The sequence below is a fragment of the Crassostrea angulata genome, chromosome 9, assembly GCF_025612915.1.
Source record: "Crassostrea angulata isolate pt1a10 chromosome 9, ASM2561291v2, whole genome shotgun sequence".
Lineage (NCBI taxonomy): Eukaryota > Metazoa > Mollusca > Bivalvia > Ostreida > Ostreidae > Magallana > Magallana angulata.
The window spans coordinates 27,604,339-27,627,027 of NC_069119.1; the positions used below are offsets into that span (position 1 = coordinate 27,604,339).

The 22,689-nt window shown below is 35.4% G+C and overlaps 1 protein-coding gene across 2 annotated transcripts; it reads right to left on the reverse strand.

Annotated features, from left to right (window-relative positions):
- Window positions 1–527: 527 nt before the first annotated feature.
- Window positions 528–18,390, reverse strand: LOC128163794 (electrogenic sodium bicarbonate cotransporter 1-like). Of its 2 annotated transcripts, XM_052827459.1 has the most exons (21): window positions 18,267–18,390; window positions 14,512–14,541; window positions 13,987–14,052; window positions 12,978–13,137; window positions 11,941–12,101; window positions 10,202–10,372; window positions 9,771–9,919; window positions 9,226–9,474; window positions 8,857–9,003; window positions 8,485–8,603; window positions 8,036–8,210; window positions 7,643–7,776; window positions 6,716–7,280; window positions 6,215–6,328; window positions 5,420–5,581; window positions 4,482–4,660; window positions 4,029–4,101; window positions 3,845–3,913; window positions 3,417–3,593; window positions 2,537–2,647; window positions 528–1,446 (listed from the first exon to the last, which is right to left on the reverse strand). In XM_052827459.1, exons 1-21 carry the CDS (start codon window positions 18,295–18,297, stop codon window positions 1,267–1,269), a joined length of 3,222 nt encoding a protein of 1,073 aa, XP_052683419.1. In that variant the 5' UTR covers window positions 18,298–18,390; the 3' UTR covers window positions 528–1,266. The 2 variants fall into 2 exon arrangements, with proteins under 2 accessions (XP_052683419.1, XP_052683420.1); XM_052827460.1 differs by lacking the exons at window positions 13,987–14,052; window positions 14,512–14,541; window positions 18,267–18,390 and adding an exon at window positions 13,644–13,713.
- Window positions 18,391–22,689: the final 4,299 nt, after the last annotated feature.

The window sequence follows — 22,689 nt, forward strand, 5'->3', positions numbered from 1 at the left end:
AATTTCGTGAACACATAGTAGAGAAAACGACGTGAAGTGTACATGTACTCAACTTTTATATATATATACATGTAGGATATATATCTCTCTATTCCCATACATTTATCGGATTATTGATAGCCATTCAGAGGCCTTTGATGTATTTGCCTGTAAATTTTTAAAATTTCATAATACGGGCTTGCACCTCGTGCATTAGTAGACTAATTGTTCATGGGACAATTAGTCAGTCTTTTCACCCACCAACTGCTGCTTTTGTTTTGTTCAATTCTATTCCAAGCAATCCGTAAAATTGAAGAAAAAATCCTGGAAGCGGAATCAAACCCGCGAATCTTGGATTAGAGGTCTTTACCTCTACTACATTTTATTAAAATGTAATTTTAAATTTTTAGCAGGAAGGTAAAATAAAAATAAATTAAAGACGTGTTTTTTGCTTTAAAAATTCATTTGAAATTGCTTAAAAAAATATCAAAATGAAATTCTGTACTAAAAAAAAAATAATAGCATAGCGTTATTGCATTAGATACCAATTTAAACATTCATAGACTTTATTAAAAATATGAAAGATCATAAAATATTTACACCATTGTTACAGCATTATCTATCTAACATTTACTAAAGTGGAAAAAAGTTCCAAAGCATCAAACAATTTAAATTCAAATATACAAAAATACGTGTACAAAAATGTATCAAAATTAAACTGACAATGTAAGTTAGTAATCAAGTGGAATTCAAGTCAAATTGCACGACATCAAATAGGATTTTCTTGACTTCAATAATTGTAATGTGAGCACAGTATCAACGCTCAGTATTTTTCTACTGATAAAATAAATTCATATCACTCAAATAATAAATGCATTTGTAATTTCATTAAAGCAAAAAAAAAAGAATGACTATTAACGGAATAAGCCAATGAAAATTATCTTAAAACTGGTTATACCTGGTATAATTTTTTAATAGAAAACATAGGTCACGTGATATTTCCTTTGGTTGATTCTGAGAAAAGAGAAGCACTAAAGTATGAATTAATATTAATTACAAATCAACCTTGAAAAAGAAAATTAACATGACTTCAGTAATAACCAATTGGTTTCAAACAAAATCAAATTGGAAGAACATTTTCATGATTTCGATGTTCAACGTCACAAATCTAAGCGCAATTCTATACAGAACAGTCATGATAAGCATTGCAAGAACGGCCGTGACTAAAGTCACCTAACGTCATCACTTCCGTATTTTTTCTTTAAAAAAAAAAACACCACTTCCGGTTTATAATTTTGTGTTTCCGGTTCCGTTACTTTTGCGGTGATGCATGATACTGGCGTCACATTCGTCGGAAACGAAAAATGTCGGCTTAATGGAGTCCTCCTTGTCGTTGATATCTACAGAACTTCCGTTGTTGGAGGAACTCGAGTAGAAGGACTTGTAGGGCACCTTGCTGACTACGCTCTGAAATCACACATGAAATATGCTGAAGGTAACCATCTTTTTTTTATGTACAAACAAAAATTTTGCTTACAGATTTGAGAATACCTTTGAAATCACACCAAAAAAAAAAAACGCTGAAGTTTACTCTTATTATTTTTTTTTTTGTTAGTGCGAACAAGAATTTTGCTTACAGATTGGAGAATACCTCTGAAATCACACATGATATACACTGAAGTTGTCTCTCAATAACTCTTTTTACGGTAATACAAACAAGAATTTTGCTGAAAGATCGGAGAGTACGTTAAGTATACTATGTAATCTAATAGTCCCGAGGTAGGGTAAAAGTAAGTAGAGAAGGCGGGTATTGACGATTTAAAATCAGCAAATAATACAGTTTGAAAATTTCTCGAAACTTTTACGGTAATGCAAGTGTCTAATGCATTTAATCTAATGGCCCGGGACTAGGATAGAAAGGAAAGGGGGGTATGGGATTCGATGTTACAGTAAGTTTAAATGATAAATAAATGCACTACAATTTACAATGTTCTTAGGTAAAGATTTGAATTAACTATTCTTAAGTCTGTAAAATAATACTGGAAAAGGAGGAATTAATGATTCAATTCTTAGATCTTCACGATAAATAAATTCTAAATATAAAAAGGAGCTTTGCACGTCCCTTGCAACATTATGTACGAAAAACCAGGAATTTGATAGCCAGTATCCTCCACCCTCATTCCCGCGATGGTTAGAGGTGTGTGTGTGTGATGGGGGGGGGGGGGTGTAAATAAATTCTAACTATAAAAAGGAACTTTGCTCGTCTTTTGCAACATTATGTACGAAGAACCAGGAATTTGATAGCCATTTCTCCTCCACCCTCATTCCCGCGATGGTTAGAGGTGTGTGTGTGTGGGGGGGGGGGGGGGGGGGGGGGTGTGTAAATAAATTCTAACTATAAAAAGGAACTTTGCTCGTCTTTTGCAACATTATGTACGAAGAACCAGGAATTTGATAGCCATTTCTCCTCCACCCTCATTCCCGCGATGGTTAGAGGTGTGTGTGTGTGTGGGGGGGGGGGGGGGGTTGTGTGAATGAGTACACTCTTAATAAATACCTTCTCCGATTCCTTCTTGCCGGCCCCGGGAAGAAGATCGTCCAGCCAGCGAAGCTCTCTCTGCTGGAAGAAGCACTCGATGATCTTCCTAACCACTCCTGTGGCGAGCACCTGCAAACCAATGGGGTCAGAAGTTAGATTAGTTGTGAATGATTCATAAGAAAAGTTTTTGTCATATTGGTCAAACTTGTGCATAGGTAAATGCAATGTGTATAATTAAGGTCAATTAATATAAGGTAGTATAACGGATGCATACTTTGCTTATTAAAATGCTAAAATTGGGTTTACAAGATTTCAAATCAATATTTTATTTTTATGAATGTTTAAATTATTTTTAATATTTTCATTATATATTATAGCAACTTATATGTAACTGTACCATTTACTTTGTATTTAATCTGTTTTATACATTTTTTAATATTCATACAAATATAAAAAAAATTAATCAAAATATAAATGGACAATAAAAAGTCTTAAATATTTTTTCTAATAGTCATATATCTGTGAATAATCAATATGCTATCGTGAAGACCAGAGTGCGAGTTTTGAAAACAGTAAACCAACTTTTTTTCGAATATGGGACATTTTCGCAAGGTTCGCTGGGGCCAAATCGTTGGGAATATTTCTCAACGGGAACTTGCCCATGTCATACTGCCATATATAGGTGTTATAAGAAAAGGGATATGGATGAGGCTCGATCGCGAAATTTAGTCACCGCGAACTATAGTCTATGTCCTTAAATCGCGAGAAATAGTTCCTGACAACCGCGAATTAAACTGGTTGCGAGTCAATTTGTCTCATGAAAGTCGCGAAATAAAGTCGCTGCGTATAAAAGGTCTACTTTACTGTTCTAGAATGTAAATAGGTGCTAGGATCTTACCATCATGGGGAAGCCGATGGAGATGACCTTGATCGTCTTAACGACCCACAAAATGGCCAGACAGAGGACCTGGATGATGGTAAAGATGTGGATCCTCCAGAGAGGCACGTGACGCACGTATGGTAGATCGGGCTGGTACTTGACGGGCTGGACGAAGAGGAAGAGGCGGTCCACCAGCTGTAAAAGGGAAGATAATCAAAATATAGGACGATGTTAATTCATAACTGTAAAAGGGAAGATTGTCAAAATAAATGTATGACAATGTTAATTTATATCTTTAAAAATTTAAAAAAGAAGATTTATGAGAACATTTAATAAGTGTATTACTGAACTATAAGTTGAAAACTAAATTATTGTTTGTCATTTTTGACATACATGTAAAATGTAATTTTTTAACCGATATTGAAAAAAAAATGAAGTCTACAAACCTGCATTCCACGTAGAGCAGAAAATCCCATGTAGAAAAATACTCCATACAGAACTGGCATAGGGATATACTGCCAAAAAAGAAAAGACGATTTATTACATGTTTAAATAGATCGTATTATTCAGCTGTCATTCTTTTTTTCAAATTTTTGAAATTATGATAGCTGCCTTGATAGAAATACTAACCTTGAGAACGGATGTAATTAAAACAGCGCATCCACTGAGAATTCCAATGCCAAGAGCGGTAACTCTTTGTTCTCTGAAAAAAAAAACCAATGTAGTTTTTTCGGTTATTCAGCCATCAGAAAAAAATGTTTGATTTAAAAACTGAAATGACAACATGAATTTCACGATTCTTGTTCACTATTTAAAATATACTACTAAAGAAATAATTTTTTCACTTTTTTCTGAAAAGAACCCTTATTTTATTTCAATATGTGTACAAGTATTGCACTTGCGCGCATTCAGAATTTCTTCCGGGGGTGGTGGGGGGGGGGGGGGCGGACGGGGAAATTTTTTTTTTTGCCATATGTAGGTCTTACGCTCTGTATACTTGATAACTTTACTATGAATTTGAGAAATTTAATTGTATGGGGGGGGGGGGGGGGGGGGGGTAACACCCGTTTAGTGTTTGTGTACCTGACTCCAAGGAAAGATGGCTTTTCACCAGGAGCGGTGCATTCTGACTCCTTCTTCAAACTGTTGATGTGCGCAAGCGCAGACACGGTAGCGGCGACGTACCACGGGAGACCAAGGAAAGAATGGATACCCACGCAGATGGCGACGACAAACATGTCCAGATGGTAGCCGACGCCTTTCTGTAGGAAACGAAAAAAGAGAAACAAGATGTAATAATAATCGGGGCGATTATAAGGTCTCCCAAACGAACGAGGCCATCATTGGGAGTAGGGATGACCCACATGGGTCAAACTTTACAGATAAAAAGATTTAGAACTTGATTATTGTTATTTTTGAAGTTTCATGATGTTCCCCAGTGGTCCTTTACTATACATCAGGTGAACCAACATGACCCAAGGAACAAGAATATATATGGTTTAGGGGTGGGGATCTTAACCATTTTCAAGATATTTGGGCACTTCCTGTTTGAGGGGGGTCAGGACCACCCCCGGGGCCAATGACCTACATACCATTTGATGCCCTTTGACACAAGAGACAAGAATATATATGGTTTAGGGGTGCGGATCTTAGACATTTTCAAGTTATTTGTGCACCTCCTGTTTGAGGGGGGTCAGGACCCCCCCCCCCCCCCCGGGCCCATGACCTACATACCATCTGATGCCCCTTAACACATGGAACAAGAATATATATGGTTTAAGGGTCAGGATTCTGACCATTTCTGAGATATATGGTCATTTCCAATTCCTGGGGGGTGGGAATGACCCCCAGGTTTTTAACTTTACATTGAAAATTAGTAAAGTACACTGCGCCAACCCACTCTAAAGATAAATGCTTTGTAAATGTAATATTTTCTATTGTTCGAATGAATAGATCTAATATCAAACGAGGAATATTTAAAAAAAACTGTACACTGTTCTGGATCCACGTTCATATCTTACCTTTAGTTTGTTCTCCTTCCTGTTGACAATAACAGCTGTGATCTGCTGGTCAAGGAAAATCAAGATGGTGGACAGGAGGGCAGGGATTCCAGCCGCTAGGTAGAGCCACCAGGGGTTCTTTTCGCTGAATGGATTCACGGTCCACTGAGCACGGCGTGTCGGCTGATGAAAATTTAAAATCAAAATTATATTACCCTCTAATATAAGTAAGATGTACTTAGAAGTATTTAACTTACGACTAGTATATTTTAAATATACAAAAATTTACGAAAGTCACGCGCTTCTCATACGCTTTTTAGGTGTAGTAGTGCGTTCAAAGGTATGCATATGACCTTGAGAATGACATTGACCTCTTTAATAAGTTTGACCTTGGTACAATGTAAGTGTAAAAGGGGTGCATGCATATTGATTTTTTAAAGACTGTATTTATTTTTTTTATAAGCGCACATCTAGGACAGTATATATAGCTGCACGTTTGTCCTTTGTTTTTGTTTCATAATTCACGGTAAATATTTCGCGCTACGTCTAGTAGAAGCTCGCTAACTCAAATATATACAAGCAAACTTATGATCGAAACAAACGCGCAAATTTTTTTGTGTCGATTGCGATTGCTTTTGAATGCGCTTATATTTGTCTATTTACATTAATTTCTGCTTGGTTCTCTGATGAAAGGAAGTCTTTCAATCTAAAAGAAACTGCCTTTTACTTTTACATTTGTATTTACTATTTTTCGCGTGTGAGAAAATTTCGCGAGGTTCGCGAGAACCTGGTTTTTGTTGACAGTAATTGACCCACCTTGAATTGTTCAGGTACGATAAGTTTGGGGGTGTTAATTCCAACGGCAATGTCCACGCCCACCATGATGAGGATAGCCAATAGGACGCCGAAGTCGCTGATTCTCTGACGGATCTGTGTAGTAAACGAACAAGTTTTTTTAAATATTTGTCATAAAAAGAACAGAGAGAAAATTTCCAAAATAAAGGTTACGATAGAAAGAAACATGCAGTAACAAAAATGGCCGTCGAAGTCACTTTTGAACGAATCTGAGTAGCAAACGAAATAAGTTTGATATTAAGATCCATTTCTTATACACGAACCATCAACTAAAAACGGTATATGAATAATTTTTCAAAATGGGGATATCTAGGTAATCAAAGACAAGTGCATGCACGGTTGATATTTTGGTTCGTATATAGCTAGACTATTTCTGCTTAAGATCAAGTTAGAACATTGTTGTTCGGGTTCGTTTTGCATTGTTTATAAAATCTAAAAAAAAAAAAAATCTTTTTTTTTTACCATTGTTGGAAACAGGGTGGTCCGCTTGAAGTCAATAAAGGCTAGGGACAGGGCGAAGGTACCGATGAACAGAAGAATGGAAAAGAAGAAGACATCCGCCACGTAGTGGACCCCACATCCAGCACCTTCCATGTAGCTGCCGTACATTGCGCATGTGTCGTTAGAAAGGGAAGCCCAGTCGATGGTCATGTTGGCCAGATCTGCGCATGTGTAGTTGACGATGCTAGGTGTGGTTGAAGGAAGAACGGTTGAAATTCCAGTTGACGCAGTTAGTGCGGCTGATGTCGTAATTTCCGTGATGTTGCAGTCACGTGGCACGCATGCGCAGCTGGGTAATGGAGCGTTGGGATTGAAATTGACAGGACTGTCCTGACCAATTTCGATCACTTTCTTAAACGCTTCTACGATGAAGATCACCGCGATCAGCGTCGCAAAGCTCTCTTCCGTAAACCGCGTTATGTATTTTACAAGGGCACTGAGGTTAAAGATGACTATTATCAAGATGAAGCCCACCGTCCACATTCCCACCCAGAATCGCATCGGCATGAAGTCCCAGTCATTGTCCCTGGAAATATAAAAAAGGTCAAAATGATGAAACTAGATTAATTAAGGATGCTTGTGGTTTACAAATTAAGAGGCTTGATGGTCAAGAACTTTACCATCAGATTTTCCTTAATTTTATTTTTTTTATACAATGTCTTGAATTAAAAACATGTATTTAGTAAAGAAGTCCATAAAGTTTACATTTTGAATTTGGGCGGTTTCTCATTTTCTTATATATAGAGCTCTCCTTTTAAAGGAGATCAATACAGTCCCTATATATGCCCATGACTATCGAGCCTCCTTAAAGCAGTTGGTGTACAGATACCGAACTGTAAATACACGTGTCCGTATTGGCAATGAGCCAGGTATTAATGGCGACCTTACTTGCACAAGTTGTAGATGATGGCCTCTAACACCAACATGGGTCCAGTACTTCCGAGGATGTTCAAAGGTTGTCCACTAAACAGGGCAAACAGGATTCCGGTCACAGCGGCGGCAAAAATACACTCCATCACCCCCTAGGGTAGAAGATTTAAATTTGATTGATTGATTGAAATATTGAGACATAGATATATTAATATTGACGTGTGGAGAAGTAGTCTAAGTGAAAAAACACACTATCAAATGAATTGTTTTGACATAACTTGTTGATAATTGTAAATTTAAACTGACCCGTGGTAATAGGTCTGTTTTCAAGTTTTCATATCATCATATAATTTTCCTAAGTAGAAATCTTAGGATTTTCCCCGACATAAAAAAATGGCGTTGCCTGTTTACCATATATTGGTCAGTGGCCTGTCCCAGAAGACCTCCAAACGTGACGTTGGGGGTCAGGGTTCCCAGGAACACGTAGACGAAGGAGCCCAGACACTGCACGTGAAGGGCGTCCTTGAAGTCGGACGGGTAGAAGGGGACCTTCCTCCGGATGTCGTCTATCAGCCCCTTAAACGGTCTGTCAAAATATAATTATAATGGGATCTTTCAATTCAGAAGTAGTGAAGCGTGGAGAGCGCAGTCTGTGCATGCGCAGTAACACTTTAACTTGCAACTACAATTGCAATGGGCCAACCAAATAATAATTTTCTGTTAAATTTGAGTGACTTTTTCCAGGTGTGTTATTCCACCTTAAGTACAGCCATACTTTACTTGTAGTACCCTTTTAAAAATCGCTATTCATAGCTCGATGCTTATCATTATTGTGACATGCATTGTAGGCTTCCACTTACATTTTCGACATTACAAGGGTGGGGTCACAGTGCGATTCTTCTTCCGCATCATCCGGTTTCTTCAACGGAAGTCCTGGAAGTCCCGAACTTCCGGCCACCACTGACTGACGTCTATGTTCCTGTGTACATGAATCTGGTCATTAATACATTTCCAAGTCGAAAAATATAAATACATGCACAGCATTTTTTGATAAATTGTCTTAGTTTCCTTTAACAGATAAATTACTGCGCGCTGTTATAGGTAAAGTCAACGAATAAAACTATTTCAATCGCAACTTCTCGGTTTTTTCCGAGTTTTTCCAAGCTCTGCCGGAAAGGCCCGGTCAGTTGCGATTAAAAGATAGTCCTGCCTGCGTACGTAAAAAAACAAACCTGGGACTGGACTTTTCCAGGGGGCTCCAGACGGATTTTAGGATCCCATTCCCCAGGCGGAAGTACGATCACCTGTTCCATGAACTCGTCAAATCCAGCCAAAAGATCGTCTCTATCCCGGGCTTTATACGCAACTTCCCGGAAAATCTATTAATAAAAATAAGATCTTTATTTTGCATCCTTATATGTATATCGCGTGGATAAAATAAAGGTCTTATGCATACAGATATCAGGATATTTTTGCTAACTAGCATCTACCCTTAACATGTTTCCTCTATAGATTCGTTTCAGAATTATTTTAACATCAAGGAATGCATTTTTATGGGAAAAAAAAATTCAAAACAAGCATTCAACTGATCTGGATCTTACATCATCCACCATCATGGTTCCCATGCATCGTCCAAACTCGATCAACTCCTCCTCTTCGCCGCGTCTGCCAAGACAGAAGAAGACGAAGCGAGTCGGGATGTTGACTTCACTGAGGTCGTTCTGCAAGACCCGGGGCTCCTTCAGCCGCATGAAGCCGACCACGCGTGACGGAAGATCTTCCACCTCACCTACCATGATGTTGGCCACGTGAGAGTCCTTGGGAATTTTTCTGAGGAAATTGGTGTTTGGCTGTTGAATGAATAAATAGAATGAAAACAATGTTACGGGTTGAACGTAATCGTTACTTTTCGGATCTTTCCGGTAAAGCTCGGATTGAATTATAAAAAAACAAAAACAAAATTAATTGATAAAAACAATCCAAAAGAGAAACCAGCTCAAGAAAAGGAATATAAAAAACAGACCTTTTTTTTTTTACCTCCATTTGTTAAATATAAAGTTTTCTTCTCAATCAGTTTGGCGTTCGGGGTTGAAATTCCGGAGCTGGGATTTAAAATAAATTATGAAAGGGGTGGGGTTGAACGTACCTTCCAGCCGGTAGCAATAGAACTCTGTGAGGGGCTCTCTACCATGCCCATTTCCTGTAGGTCATTGTTACTGTTACTACTGCCCAGTCCGTCACTGTTGATGCTCGCCATGCTAGCCGACGATGGGAGGTTGGCCCTACTTCCGGTGTCTGCGTAAAAATTTTTTTTAAAATAAATATTATAAGAGCTCATTCAACTGATAATCGTAAGAAGAAGACAAAAGCAAAATAAAAGAGGGGAAGACACTATAAATATTTGCTATTAGCTTAAAGAATCTTCCCATCATGATCGCTTTTGCCCAGTTACAAGAAGTCAGTTTATATTTATCTCCTGTTTTAATTATGATATCTCTAGACAATCGCAACTTCTCGGTGTTTTTCCTGAGCTCTGTCGAAAATGCCCGAGAAGGTGCGATTGATCCGAAGAATTACTTGATTCGTCCATGATGTCCGCTAGGGGGCGCAAAGTCGTTGATCCGCGCCTTTGGTTCTTGGCTCTCTTGACGTGGTGATGCTTGTGACCTTTGAGGGCAACGTCCCGGATGTGAGGCCGGAAGCGCGGATCTAGCTGATTGCTGTCCACCCATTCGTCGGTGAACTTGTCTAATCAAATAGGAATTACATTCGTGAAATTTCATAAACCTAGGAAATGGGGGGGGGGGATATTTACATACAAGATGGTAGAAAAAATGTTTTCTTGTTTTCTCGTAACCTTCAATGCCTATCATCTACATAAATTTGTCAGTAACAAAAACTCAAAAGACAAAACAAGATTCGTCTTGTGTATATAGAATTACGCTTTGTTTGTCTCTGTTGCATGCCCATTAGTATTAATAAACTTTTTAAGTTTCAAATTATTTTTTTTACAATCCTCATAATCTTATAATTCTTCTTTACGTTTTTTTTTATTTTTACTTTGCTTAAAGCAATTATGAGCTGTATTTTTTTAAATTCTATTTTGCTGCAAAAACCTGCTAGTATGATAAGTCTGCCTGTAACTTAAACTTTTATGATAAATAAGATTTGTAAAAATCATTAATTTTTGTCAGGAAAAAGATTTCACTTATAAGGAATATACAGCCGATCAATTTTTGTACAGGACGACAAATATTCAATTTTGCTCCGATTTAGATTTCAACATGAATATTGCAGCTCATATTGCTTTAAACATCGCATTTTAAACATTTTGATTTTACGAAATAAACACAAACATATGTTCCCATTTAAAAGTACTAACAAACAGTGAATATAGAACCCCATGTTTTATTGCTTTTAATTTAACTGCCAGATATTTCTTTGATGTGATTAAAAAACAGAGAGAAAGCGAACGGGTCTTAAAATATAACTTGCGATTCAAAAGAACACCAGAAGTGGAAACTTCCAGACCAATTTCGGTTGACTTTGAAGCATATCTTAAGGTACTTAACATACTTCCCCTTGTATTTGCTTACTCATCTAAACTTTCAACTTAGATTAGCACAGAAGAAGAACCGCCGAAACTAGTTCGAAATGATTTTACGTTCGAAATACAAGAACGAGTTTTTTCTTCGTTTAAAATTTTGCAAATCAGTTTCTCTTTTTTTTTTTAAATTTCAATTTATGAACTTTGAATCGTGCTTTAATGAGTAGATATCTCATTGTAAAATTAATTCAAATCTTTTAATAAAATTAAAGTTGGTAATTACTACAGTATAAGGGTTTGTAATACTTAATTTACAGAGTAGTTGGATGATTAGAAACATGTAATCAAACAAAGCATTTTTTATTATACAAACAAGGGCTGGGTAGTAATCTTAAAACTTAAAATGATTTTTTTTTACATTTCTAAACAATTATTTACATGTAATTTTACTATTTTTTAAATAAATTGCTTTTAAATTTTAAATTATTTGCTTTGAATTATAATATCAATATTTTCAGAAAGAGTTTTTCTCTTTAGGGAGGTAAGAAAAGCCTTTGAGACTGGATGCCTAACAAATAAACCGTAAGATCTACTTATAAATTTTGAATTTGATTTTGTCATTAACTATACTAGTTAGTAGAGGAAATCCAAATATTTTCGGTTTAAATTTTGAACTTTTATTTTATCTTTTTAAAGAGCTCTTTGTCTCAAGGAGGTATATAAATGACCAAGGCCATCAAGCCACCTTAATAGTACTAAATATACCGACCTATGACCTGGGAGAGGGTGTGGCAATCGTAGTCGATGATGATCGGGGCCTCCTTCAGGGTTTTCCTGAGATTGAACATCGTCTGCATGGACAGGGAGGCCACGTGGGGTTTGGACCACCTCTTTCCTCCCTCCTCCACAACTTCCTCATATTTCACCCACCTACGAACAGCGCAAAATGATTAGAATATAGCTTCAAGTAAATCACAACCCCTCGGGCCTTTCCGGCAGGCTCGGAAGTGTTTTTCCCAGCCTACTGGAAAGGCACAAGAAGTTACAGGTCTGTAGCTCTACGTGCGGGAAAATTCGGGTTGACATGCCGTAGAGCTACGGTAAATAAATATTACTTGCAAATTACTGAAGGGTGTGCACAAAAAGTTGCACTAGTTTTGGACTGATTATCTTATTTTTCTTTAATTATTCAAAACCGAAAAATTCTTATTATAATATTATCAACCTACGATGCACGCAAGGTTCACAAAATATTTTTATTTATCGTCAATTAGCACTATCGACCTCGAAAAAAACTCGGCCAGTCTTGCATACACTTAACACATTGATTTCCGACGACGGAATAGCATAGGAATAGCATAAGGAATAAACATTCACTGTATTCACATTCACAAATATCTGCACATATTTACATATTGTACATATTTGCATGCGAACGTGCATAGAATTTTTAAAAAGTTGCGTTGATTGTAACCGTGTCACTATAAAGTAGGGTACTCTCACTTTTACAGAATAGTGCTGAATAAGGCGCATTTCACTGATTAAATTCAAATTAATCAAATAGTTCAAATTAGAACTGGTATTTTTTAAACTAACGGTAACTATTACAGACCTTGGTTTTTAATCGCCAAAAATCTTAATTTTTAAAATTAGACACGTATTTTAAACCCCTTTTTTTTTTAAAGGTCAATTGACGCAAAAATAATTTAACGTCCGCAAAAATAAACTCTTCAAGGCAACCGTATTTCTGGAAATTTTTTTTGTGAATGCGTGATAATTTCAAAATTAATATTTCTGTGATCGTACCTGGCTGCTTCACGCCATTCGATGTTGCCATTATATTCCTTCAGGACGTCCAGCTCGCTGAAAACTCCATGGGCTTTGTGACCCTCAGACTTCACGTTGTTGATAAGGTTCTGAACCCATTCCGACGGATTATACTTTTCCGAATCGTCCTTCGGCCCACCTGTATAATTAACAATCATTGATGAAATACATCTTTAATTGTTATATATTTTGATAAATAGAAAGTTTGAGACTGTAATAGCAATCTTTTATATTGTCTCTTACTTTTTCTTATCCTGCAGAGTTCCATAGCGGTAAATATTGCACAGGCAAAGCTTTCACAGTGCTTGTGTACACATAAAATTGCGACGCATAAGGGTACGTGTACGTGATAAATTAAGGTCTTTCTTTTTTCGTTTTTTTTATATGTTTAAATAGATTTAACTTATCAATCGGAAATTGTACAGCCTTTGAAAAAATATTGAAAAGTTTTTGGGGGGATATAAATTTAAAAGTCGTGAAAAGGTATTTTTAGGAAAAGTTAAGATTTTAAAAAAATGGATTTCTGCATATCATTACTCTCCCGGCCGCAATAAAAAACAAAACAATACTGAAGAATTATCAATTTAATTTATCTTATTTTAGTTCAAAAATGAAAAGAACAGTTTTAAAAGCATTATTAATTACCCAAGGAAAAAGAGTTCCCTTGTTTCTTCTGAATCTGGCTCTTGCACGTAGACATTGGAATTCAATGGAGTTTTTAATTTTTTTTTTACAAAGATTTTAATCTTGTTTTCTCTTTTTTGCGTTATATATATACACAGTGCAAGAATGCCATAACAAAATGGCGGTATGATTTATTGACGTCGTATAAGAGAAAAACAAGCTCCATGAGCAAACAGACCCCTCTTTTGATATTATTCATTCTCAGACAAATATCCTACATTTTGCAGCTTCAAACGAATTTTTGTAGATTGAGGCCAATTTCAGTATGAAATTGTACAGTGGTGAAAAATCTATTGATATTTACCATTAGACACTACACGTGGTCTGTCTCTTCTGTTGGGCATGCGCACTCCAACAAACTGGCCATTGGCTGAAAAATTTAATAATAATGATAAAGAATGCATTTTTGATTTTTAATAGATGTAAGATTTTTATATGAGGCACGTGTTCCATTATGTTAGAACACTACAAATCGAATAAAAGGCCTCGGTATGAAAGAGCAATCTCTCATCTATTAGATTTTCGTAACCAACTAGGCCATTACACAACTTTACAAGCCATTAGTTTTTACAAGTAAACGTAGTTAAACTGACAAACCAGTTTAACTTTATTTATATAATTTATATTTATAATTTATATAATTATATTTCTTTGGCTAAAATCACAAACTGACTAACTGCATGAAGCATATTCATTTAATTCTTTGATTAAAAGCAAATACATGCATGGTATATCATTTATCATAGTTCTACCAAAAGACTTCGAAAAGCTATATCAATGACATGTAAGCTAGATTTTCAATAATTAGAGCGATTTACAAAATATTTACCTGAATTATTTCTGTCGCTTTCGTCCATTGCTGCTCAAAAAAGCAAAAGAATAGATAATATCAATAATTGATAATATTAATATAATTTACACCTGGTAATAATTAACTTATGCCATAAACATTCATTATGATACAACAAACCTACCGAGCTTCGATTTTGATAGTTTTCTCGTGCACATAGTTTTACTATCGATTTCGATTGTTCCTTTGTATGAATTAATTTGCGCAAAATTTGATCGTGAAAGCAAAGGTATGTGAAAACATGTGTTTATTTTATTCAAAAGAAAAAAAACCAACAACACTAATTTGCGTAAAAAGAACCCTCAAGACCACGAGAAAAGATGCATATATTTAAATTTCAAATTTACAGAAAAAGTCTTTTAGTTGATAGTTTTTCACCGACGTTTCATAACGTTGTGAGGCGCCCCCTGGCGAATTTTGTTTCTCGGCCATATTCTGATCGTATCTAATGGGAATCTGGTCTATTGCTCAGATATTAAGGCGTACCTTTATCTCCCTGACGATCAGAGCTTTGGGCCCGTATTAATTTCTCCTGATCTAACATTGTTCTCTCCTCGTAAACAATAATATATACACGAAACATATGACCCCGAACCATGAGTTTGTAACAAATGAAAAACTCCATGAACTTTTGTTGATTTTATATTAATGTACTTCAATGTATTTATACATTGTAGGTCATACTTGATATGTATACGCGTTCCAGAATGTATAGGTAAATATCTAGATCTACTATTATAGAAAATTGTTTAAATTATGGTTTAATTCTATAATTAAATAAAGATATATTATTTTCATTTAAGGAGACTTCCCTAAAAACTTTTATAAACTTTTTTTTTTAATTTTAGACGGGTCCATTAGAGAAAGCTCATGAGGAACTGGTAAAATGCTGGCGTGTGAACATGAGTGGAAGAGGAGGGGAGGGGGGGGGTACTATTTGTCCAACATATACAATGTACTGAACAAATTGCGTGTACAGTACGAAAACTCGTCTCTTTTGATAAGCTGCGATTGACATTTTCCTCCTATCAATTTGACAAGGGGTACAGCTAGGCATGAGAGTGGCAATAATGTTAAGAATTGTGGGTGGGTGGAGTCGCACGGGTGCTACATGTATGTGTATGTCTGATGCGTGTAGTTGATGTTGTGTTTCTCTCATCAGACAGACAACACAAATATTTATTGACAGGCTTTTGGCTTTAACTGCCGTAACTTTAATCTGGAGGATTCGCGTGGGGGAAGGGTGTCATGGATTCCTCGCCCCCATTCTTTAAGTTTAGATAATTAACAATGAGATGTCCTAAAAACCAGACAGTATTGACTTAAAATTTGTCTGACTCGGAAGACGATTGTCGTAAAATATTTAGGTATTTATGGTAGGTGTTACATACATGTACAACTACATGTATTAGCCGGTGACACCTTTGAAGTAGGGCCCATTATCCCACCTGACGCGATGATTCGTGTACACAATACACGTAATTAAAGAAACGACGACCCGGTAAATTCAATAATAGAACCAGACTTGCGATATCTTTTTGAGACATCTTGTGATGCAATTAATGTTGTTTTATGGAGTCGTTTGAATTGAAAAGTGTGCGTAAGGTGGAACGCAACTAGGTGTTAATCGCCAATTATCCGTGACAGATATACATATGTAAGAAGCGGAAACCGGTTCTAACTGGTCATGCTCTACACACCCGAAAAGCTTTGTTAATTACGCTCTAATAAACGCATCGCCGACAACCCCCCCCCCCCCCCTTTTCCTTCTACCAGATAACGGACTAGACTTTTCACGGTTCGGTGATTTGTTCTTCTTCATAAATTACGGAAATGGATACCTTTTATCAGTTTCTACTCCAATGAATCTGGGAGTTGATTATTGAAAATGGACCTTGGCGTTGCTTTTAGAGCAAGAGATCTGCCCAATGGGCACTATCTATCGTCAGGGTCAAATAGTTCATTTATATTGGAAGAAAATTGTGAATTTTAGTTCAAATCTATCCGGCTCTAAATCTAAGTTTTCAAATCATGCCCCCCCCCCCCCAAACATTAAAGAGTTATTTTGATCAAGTTGTTTTTTTTTCTCTCTCAAAATATTTGATGAGATCTAGAAGGTAATTTTTATTAATTTCGACAATTTCACCTAAATTACGAGTGCTTCCGAAAATTCATAAAACCATATTATGATCGACACTGAAAAAAATATTTTAGCTATCGATTTTTTATATTTGTACAAGACAAAAAAAAAAAAAAATAGAAACAAAAAACAACTGAATTAACTAATGTTGATTGTTCCCCAAATAGGAGGTACAGAACTTAGTCTACCAATAATTTAATGCATAACCTACATGTACATGTAAGTATACTATCAACCTGTCCATACACTGATGCAATCGTAGACGAAATCTAATTAGTCAGACCTCTTTTTTAAGAATTTAGAGAAATACGACACTTGTTACATCTCGTAAGATATTCTGACTCCCTGGGTTAAAGTTTTCACAAGTGCTCGCCAAAAATTACGCAGCGGGGAATTGATCAACAGTTAGTCTAAGGGATCGCTACCTGTCGCGATGTTGCGTCATTTTTACACAGGTGAGAATTTAAATACACGAAGAAACAAATGATTTTATTTTTGAATACATGTCTGAATAAACAGTTTTGTTATGTCTGGTCTGTATACATTGTGTTACAAATCTGAAAAACCTGATTGTGTTATAATAAATCGTCATTTTTTTTTTGGCCTTAATATTCTAATCAATGCGATAAATAAACGTATTTCAATTTCACATTTCTTAAAGAATTACATTTGTTACTACATTGGGTCTACTGGTAAAACACACATTTCGTAAAGCCGTTAGAAAAGATTAAAAAGAAATACTGCTTGTTTTTACCCCCCCCCCCCAGTCAACCCCCTCCACCTTAATCCCAATGATAAAATTAGAAAATTACTACAAAGAAAGATACAGAAGAACTAAAGCATGATATCTGCTCAGATTTTACCCTTTAGCAGAACGGGTCAGTTAGACAAGCTAAATTCAATAAATTTGTTCCGCGTTATTAAATTGGGCGGTTTTAGGTCCATCTGATAATCGTTTGATCAAATTCCCCCAATGAATCAGCAACAGTTGTTTGCATCTACTCAGAATGTACATTGGGTTTCGATGCGATTTTCGTAGTTGCGTCAGAAATATTTGTAGAGAAATTTAAAAATAGGATTTAAATGAATTATTTTCTTAAATTGAACAATTTTGTAAGTTACATGTATTGATCTCTTATATATATATATATGTATATATAACGACTGAAACGATTCATACGGGACAAATCTCCCTAATGTTGAATTGAACAGATTGCCCAGAAATGTTACGCAGAGAATCATTTTTCTCCTTGCGTATCGTCAAAAAATCTTTGTGCAAAGAATTTTTAATAGGGCAGTTAATGAGTTAAAAAATAAAACCGCGCGAAATATTTGAGAACATCGATAATTCAGTTGCAAAAGAAAAACAATAATTTTTTTTTTAAAGTAGCACAAAATCTGATATAAAAGCTTCATAAGATTTTCATTTTCCTAAAAAAAAAACTTATAACTAATTGACAGTTGACTTTTGATAACTTCTTCGACAAAAAAAAATTTTAAAAAGGAAAATTGAAATGAGATTTAAAAAAAAATCAAAGAAAGACCCTGTTATGATTAAATAATGACGAAATAAAAAAAAAAAAAATCCACTCACTTTTTCCGTTGACTCTCACAGAATAACTCATTCCACATACGGCCGCTTGCCTTAACTTTGCAGACTTCTTTGGATTCTGAGAAAAACTCTCACCCCCTCCCCTCCGGAACTGAAGAGGACAGTCCCGAGTCACGGTGCAGTTTATATATGGCGGGAAATTGTCACACTCCAGCGATTGTCCCACTTTCGGACGCAGTCGGTTACGGTCGGCTGCGTTCGGGTGTTCTCGGGTTTATCGCGTGGATCTCGTCAGCGTTTTCTTTAATGGTATTGACAATGGTGGCTCCTGGTACCATTTATTTTTGATCGGGACCAGAGGCCTAATCTGGATGGACCAACTTTTGTACTCAATGGTCTAATATTTGTGGAAAAGATTTTTCACAAACCTTACTCTGATCGAAGGGTCTTTGTCTTCAAATTTCAGTCAGCTGCGTGTTCGCCTTGTAAATAAAAAAAAAAGAATTATATGAAACAAATTTCTGTAAAAAAACTGAAATATTTAATCATTTTGAAAATTGATTGGCTGCATTTGCAGGAAATAGAAATAATACTAAGGGAATAAAAGAAAAAAAGAAAAGTAATATTATGTAATATAAACATCTTTCATAATTTTATTATGAAAGATGTTTATATTACATAAATTAAAAACAATTTGATGAGTCCCCCCCCCCCCTCCCCCGATATTCATTGTGATTAAACTTAAACTGTAAAAAAAAAAAGTCTGATAATGATAAAACGAAAAGAGGGGGTGGATATGCCATATAGGAATTTTTTGAACTTGCTGAACTTGTTGAATTTCTTATTGACTAAATGTTAAAAATCATGATGATGAACCATATTTCGGTTGTCCTGTAAATTTAGGGAAAATATATGGACTGATTCGGTGCATGATTCAAACATGTTGAAAGTCATTTAAAATAACTTAAGATATAAAGAAAGAATTTTGTTGATAAAGTTTCAGGTTTTATAATCATGATGAAAATTACTATATATATTATATGACAGACACGTAATAAAAGATCAAATTCAAATTTCGAAGGCCGTAATCGAGTTTTTGGCCTTTGCCTAAAGAAAATGTCACATCGGTATTGACAAGTAAAATTAAAAAGCATTGAGGCATTGAATCAAAAATATAAAACCTTAAAAAAAGAAAGAAAAACATTACCAATTGATACATTGTCCAAACCAAAATTTCATAAATGTATATACGAACTTTGGTTATAGAAGAAAAGGAAATAAAATGTGTATATGTATTTGAAAAAGTAAAGGTAATTTGAAAAATATAGGGAAACGAAGATATATAGAAACATTTTTTTTAGCCGCTGTTACGCGTTTGATTTGTATTAGCGATGAATCAAGTTACTTTGAAACAGTTTTCATGTATGGCTGCAACATCAGTATGTCTGCATTGCTTCATTAATTAAGCAAATAAAAAGCAAATTCTCTTGTTTACTGAATAAAACAAACATGCTTATACATGTATAGATATCTGATCTGATAACCCCCCCCCCCCCCAAAAAAAAATGCATCAAAAGCAAAATTTCTATCATAGTTTAACATCAAAAGAACTAAAGCCACACAACGCTTGCCTTTTTCTTAAAATTTTTGTCACGTAATCAGTCGAACTCACATCTTCGGGGGGAGAGGGGAGGGGGGAGAGGGTTGGATGTTGTGGGTGGGGGTATCAATATATTTCTGACCAAGACATTATTGTATATTTAACAAAATCAAAAGAAAAAATGGTTCAGCTTCACCGCTTTTTCTCTTATTTAGCTGTCCACCCTAAGGCGTTTGCAATTCACTTTCTTTTTTTTTTTTATCTTTTTGCACGTCACGCTTTGATGTAGATCAATATCATCAACAATGAACTAATGTTCTCAAGGTTTGGTCAAATGAACTAATGTATTCATGCTTTTGGTCAATGTTCTTATAACTACAGGTTTGATCAATTTTGATCTTTAAAAATAGACGTCAACTTTATCTGTATGACGTATATATATAAGGGAAAACCCAAATTACTTATTCGGCTCCAGTGGGCAAAAATGATCATTAACATGTTATGGACAAGTTCAGGAAACTGGACCCCTCCTCCTTTTTTCTGCATCGACACTTTTCTGATATCGATATATATGTACACAAATATGATTTATAAAGCCAACTGACCTCCTAACCCTCTGATTCTAGAATACAGTGTAAAAACAAAAATAATATTTGTACCGAAAATTCAATATTAATTGTACAATCCACATGCATTACGAATCTACAAGTTATAGATAGAATAATATTCAAGTTTGCCAAGGGGATCCAAGGCATATTTTTGGTAAATTTACTACGTAAATTAAAAAAAAAAAGTTTAAATTTTTCAGAAGGGGGGAACCCCATCCACGATACTTCCTCTAGATCCGCGCATATATTGGTGGTGTGCATTTATCAAATATATATTGCGTGATATCCACACCCCGTTTTTACGATTAATTTTTGCATCACAATTTTGCTGACATTATCATTTAACACAGTTCAGTTTACATGAAGGTGAATACATTTATAAATATATATCGTAACGATTATGTATGAGGACGCATGCTATGAAATGCGATCGCTCTCTGTATGATCTAGCATGTATTGTACATTTATTTGAATATTGTTTTGTAGCATATACAGTGTACATGATATTACATATGTAGGTACATGTATAATCATTTTGATCGCCTCATTGTTTGAATACTGCAAGTCGAACAACCCCCCCCCCACCCCTCACAACGTGTTCGTGTAAGGTCACACGTATTTTTTTCTTACGTGTACACGCAAGAGTAAGGGTTCGTCACTTACGGTTGCGTGTAAACACACAGATCCATCACATATGTTTACGCTTATTTGTAAACTTTTTATTTCCTCAGATCTGATCCAAATTCTCTGGACTAAAGTGCTGAATATAAAGCTAACACCATATTTCTACATATAACATTTTAGGGCAAAAGTATTGTAAAAGTAAGCAACATCCTATTTATCAATACAGAATAAGGTGAATGCACGTGTTTTTGTGCATTTATAAGGAAATGGGACCCAGTCTTCTTGAGTTACAGTTGCATCACTTAGTAACGTTATTCACAAGTTATCTTTTTCTCGTATATCAACTTTACCGCTCACGCAGTGTAATAAACATGATGAAATATGATAAAACAATAAATTTTACTCCAGTGCCATGCTAGTGTATAAAATGATAAAGAGCTTGATATATGTTCATATTTAAACAGGAGCGAGAGAGAGAGAGAGAGAGAGAGAGAGAGAGAGAGAGAGAGAGAGAGAGAGAAGTTACTATCATAATCATCCATTCATTGAAACATTTTGATTTAGTTGATACTTTCGGTTGATCGCCGCCTCTATAAAAATAATCCCCGATTTTATCTAATAATTTTCAAGGTTTCTATGGTTGGAGGGGGTGGTTTTATGGTCTTAATTTTTACCGTCTATTTATGCGATCTATAGTTATTATAAAAATATTGAATCAAAATCCAATTATAAAAATGAAAAAAAAAATCGTTTAAAATGGTACTGGGAATATTTGTGTTTCTAACAAAATATAATTTAAACCGTATTTGGAACCATCTAAAACATTGACTATCTTTCACATGATCGTTATTAATATATAAAATTATTCTCAATGTTTTCATATCAAGAATTTGATATAATTGTTGTGATAAAAAGATAGAAATATAATTATATTCTTGTTTAAAATCATTGTCAATTCGACTCTTTTTCTCTTTGTTGTTGCGATTGATATTATAATATGAATGCGCTGCTCGATTGCTTAGATCATGACGATATTATGTACAAATCAATATTTAGATTTAGACAAAATGAATTTTGTACAGGGCAATATGATAATTATATGAATCTAATACATATATATAATTACAGTAACTATACTATATGAAAGTGCTCTATTTTCAGGACATTGAGTTTTTTTCACACTTAGTCTCGATATTTTAGAAGCATGTCCTTTGAGGGTGATCAGAGTTAAGCAGACGACAATCGGTCGAGTAAGACCTTGAATCGGTGACCTCGAATGGAATTACTGAGTAATATTGAATAAGGTTAAAACAACACCGCCATGTTTTTACAGCAATCTAAGCCATCGTTTAGCTCACTGGGAATTTTCACAGATAACTGACCCCCAATTGTACGAGAACCTGCGCAGTTTTCTTTCTCTCCCGATTTTTATGTCTCAATTTAGATTTTATTTTTGCTAGTCTAGCACTTCGTGAGGGCCATGCCCTTTTAAAGATAAATGTCATTCTTTTACTTCTGTGTGGTTTTGTTTTCGATTTGTACATACTCGAGTCCTTTTGTTGAATAAAAAAACATCGTTTTGGTAAATCGAAGAAGGGATGAAACTTTGGAAGAATCTTTGCTTCACTAGACA

Coding starts and splice junctions, on each gene's coding strand:
- LOC128163794 (XM_052827459.1), bottom strand. CDS start 18,297: ATGAGTTATTCTGTGAGAGTCAACGGAAAAA. Junction 9,920..10,201: donor GGACATCATGGACGAATCAA/GTAATTCTTCGG, acceptor ATTTTTACGCAG/ACACCGGAAGTAGGGCCAAC. Junction 2,648..3,416: donor CCATCGGCTTCCCCATGATG/GTAAGATCCTAG, acceptor ATTGGTTTGCAG/GTGCTCGCCACAGGAGTGGT.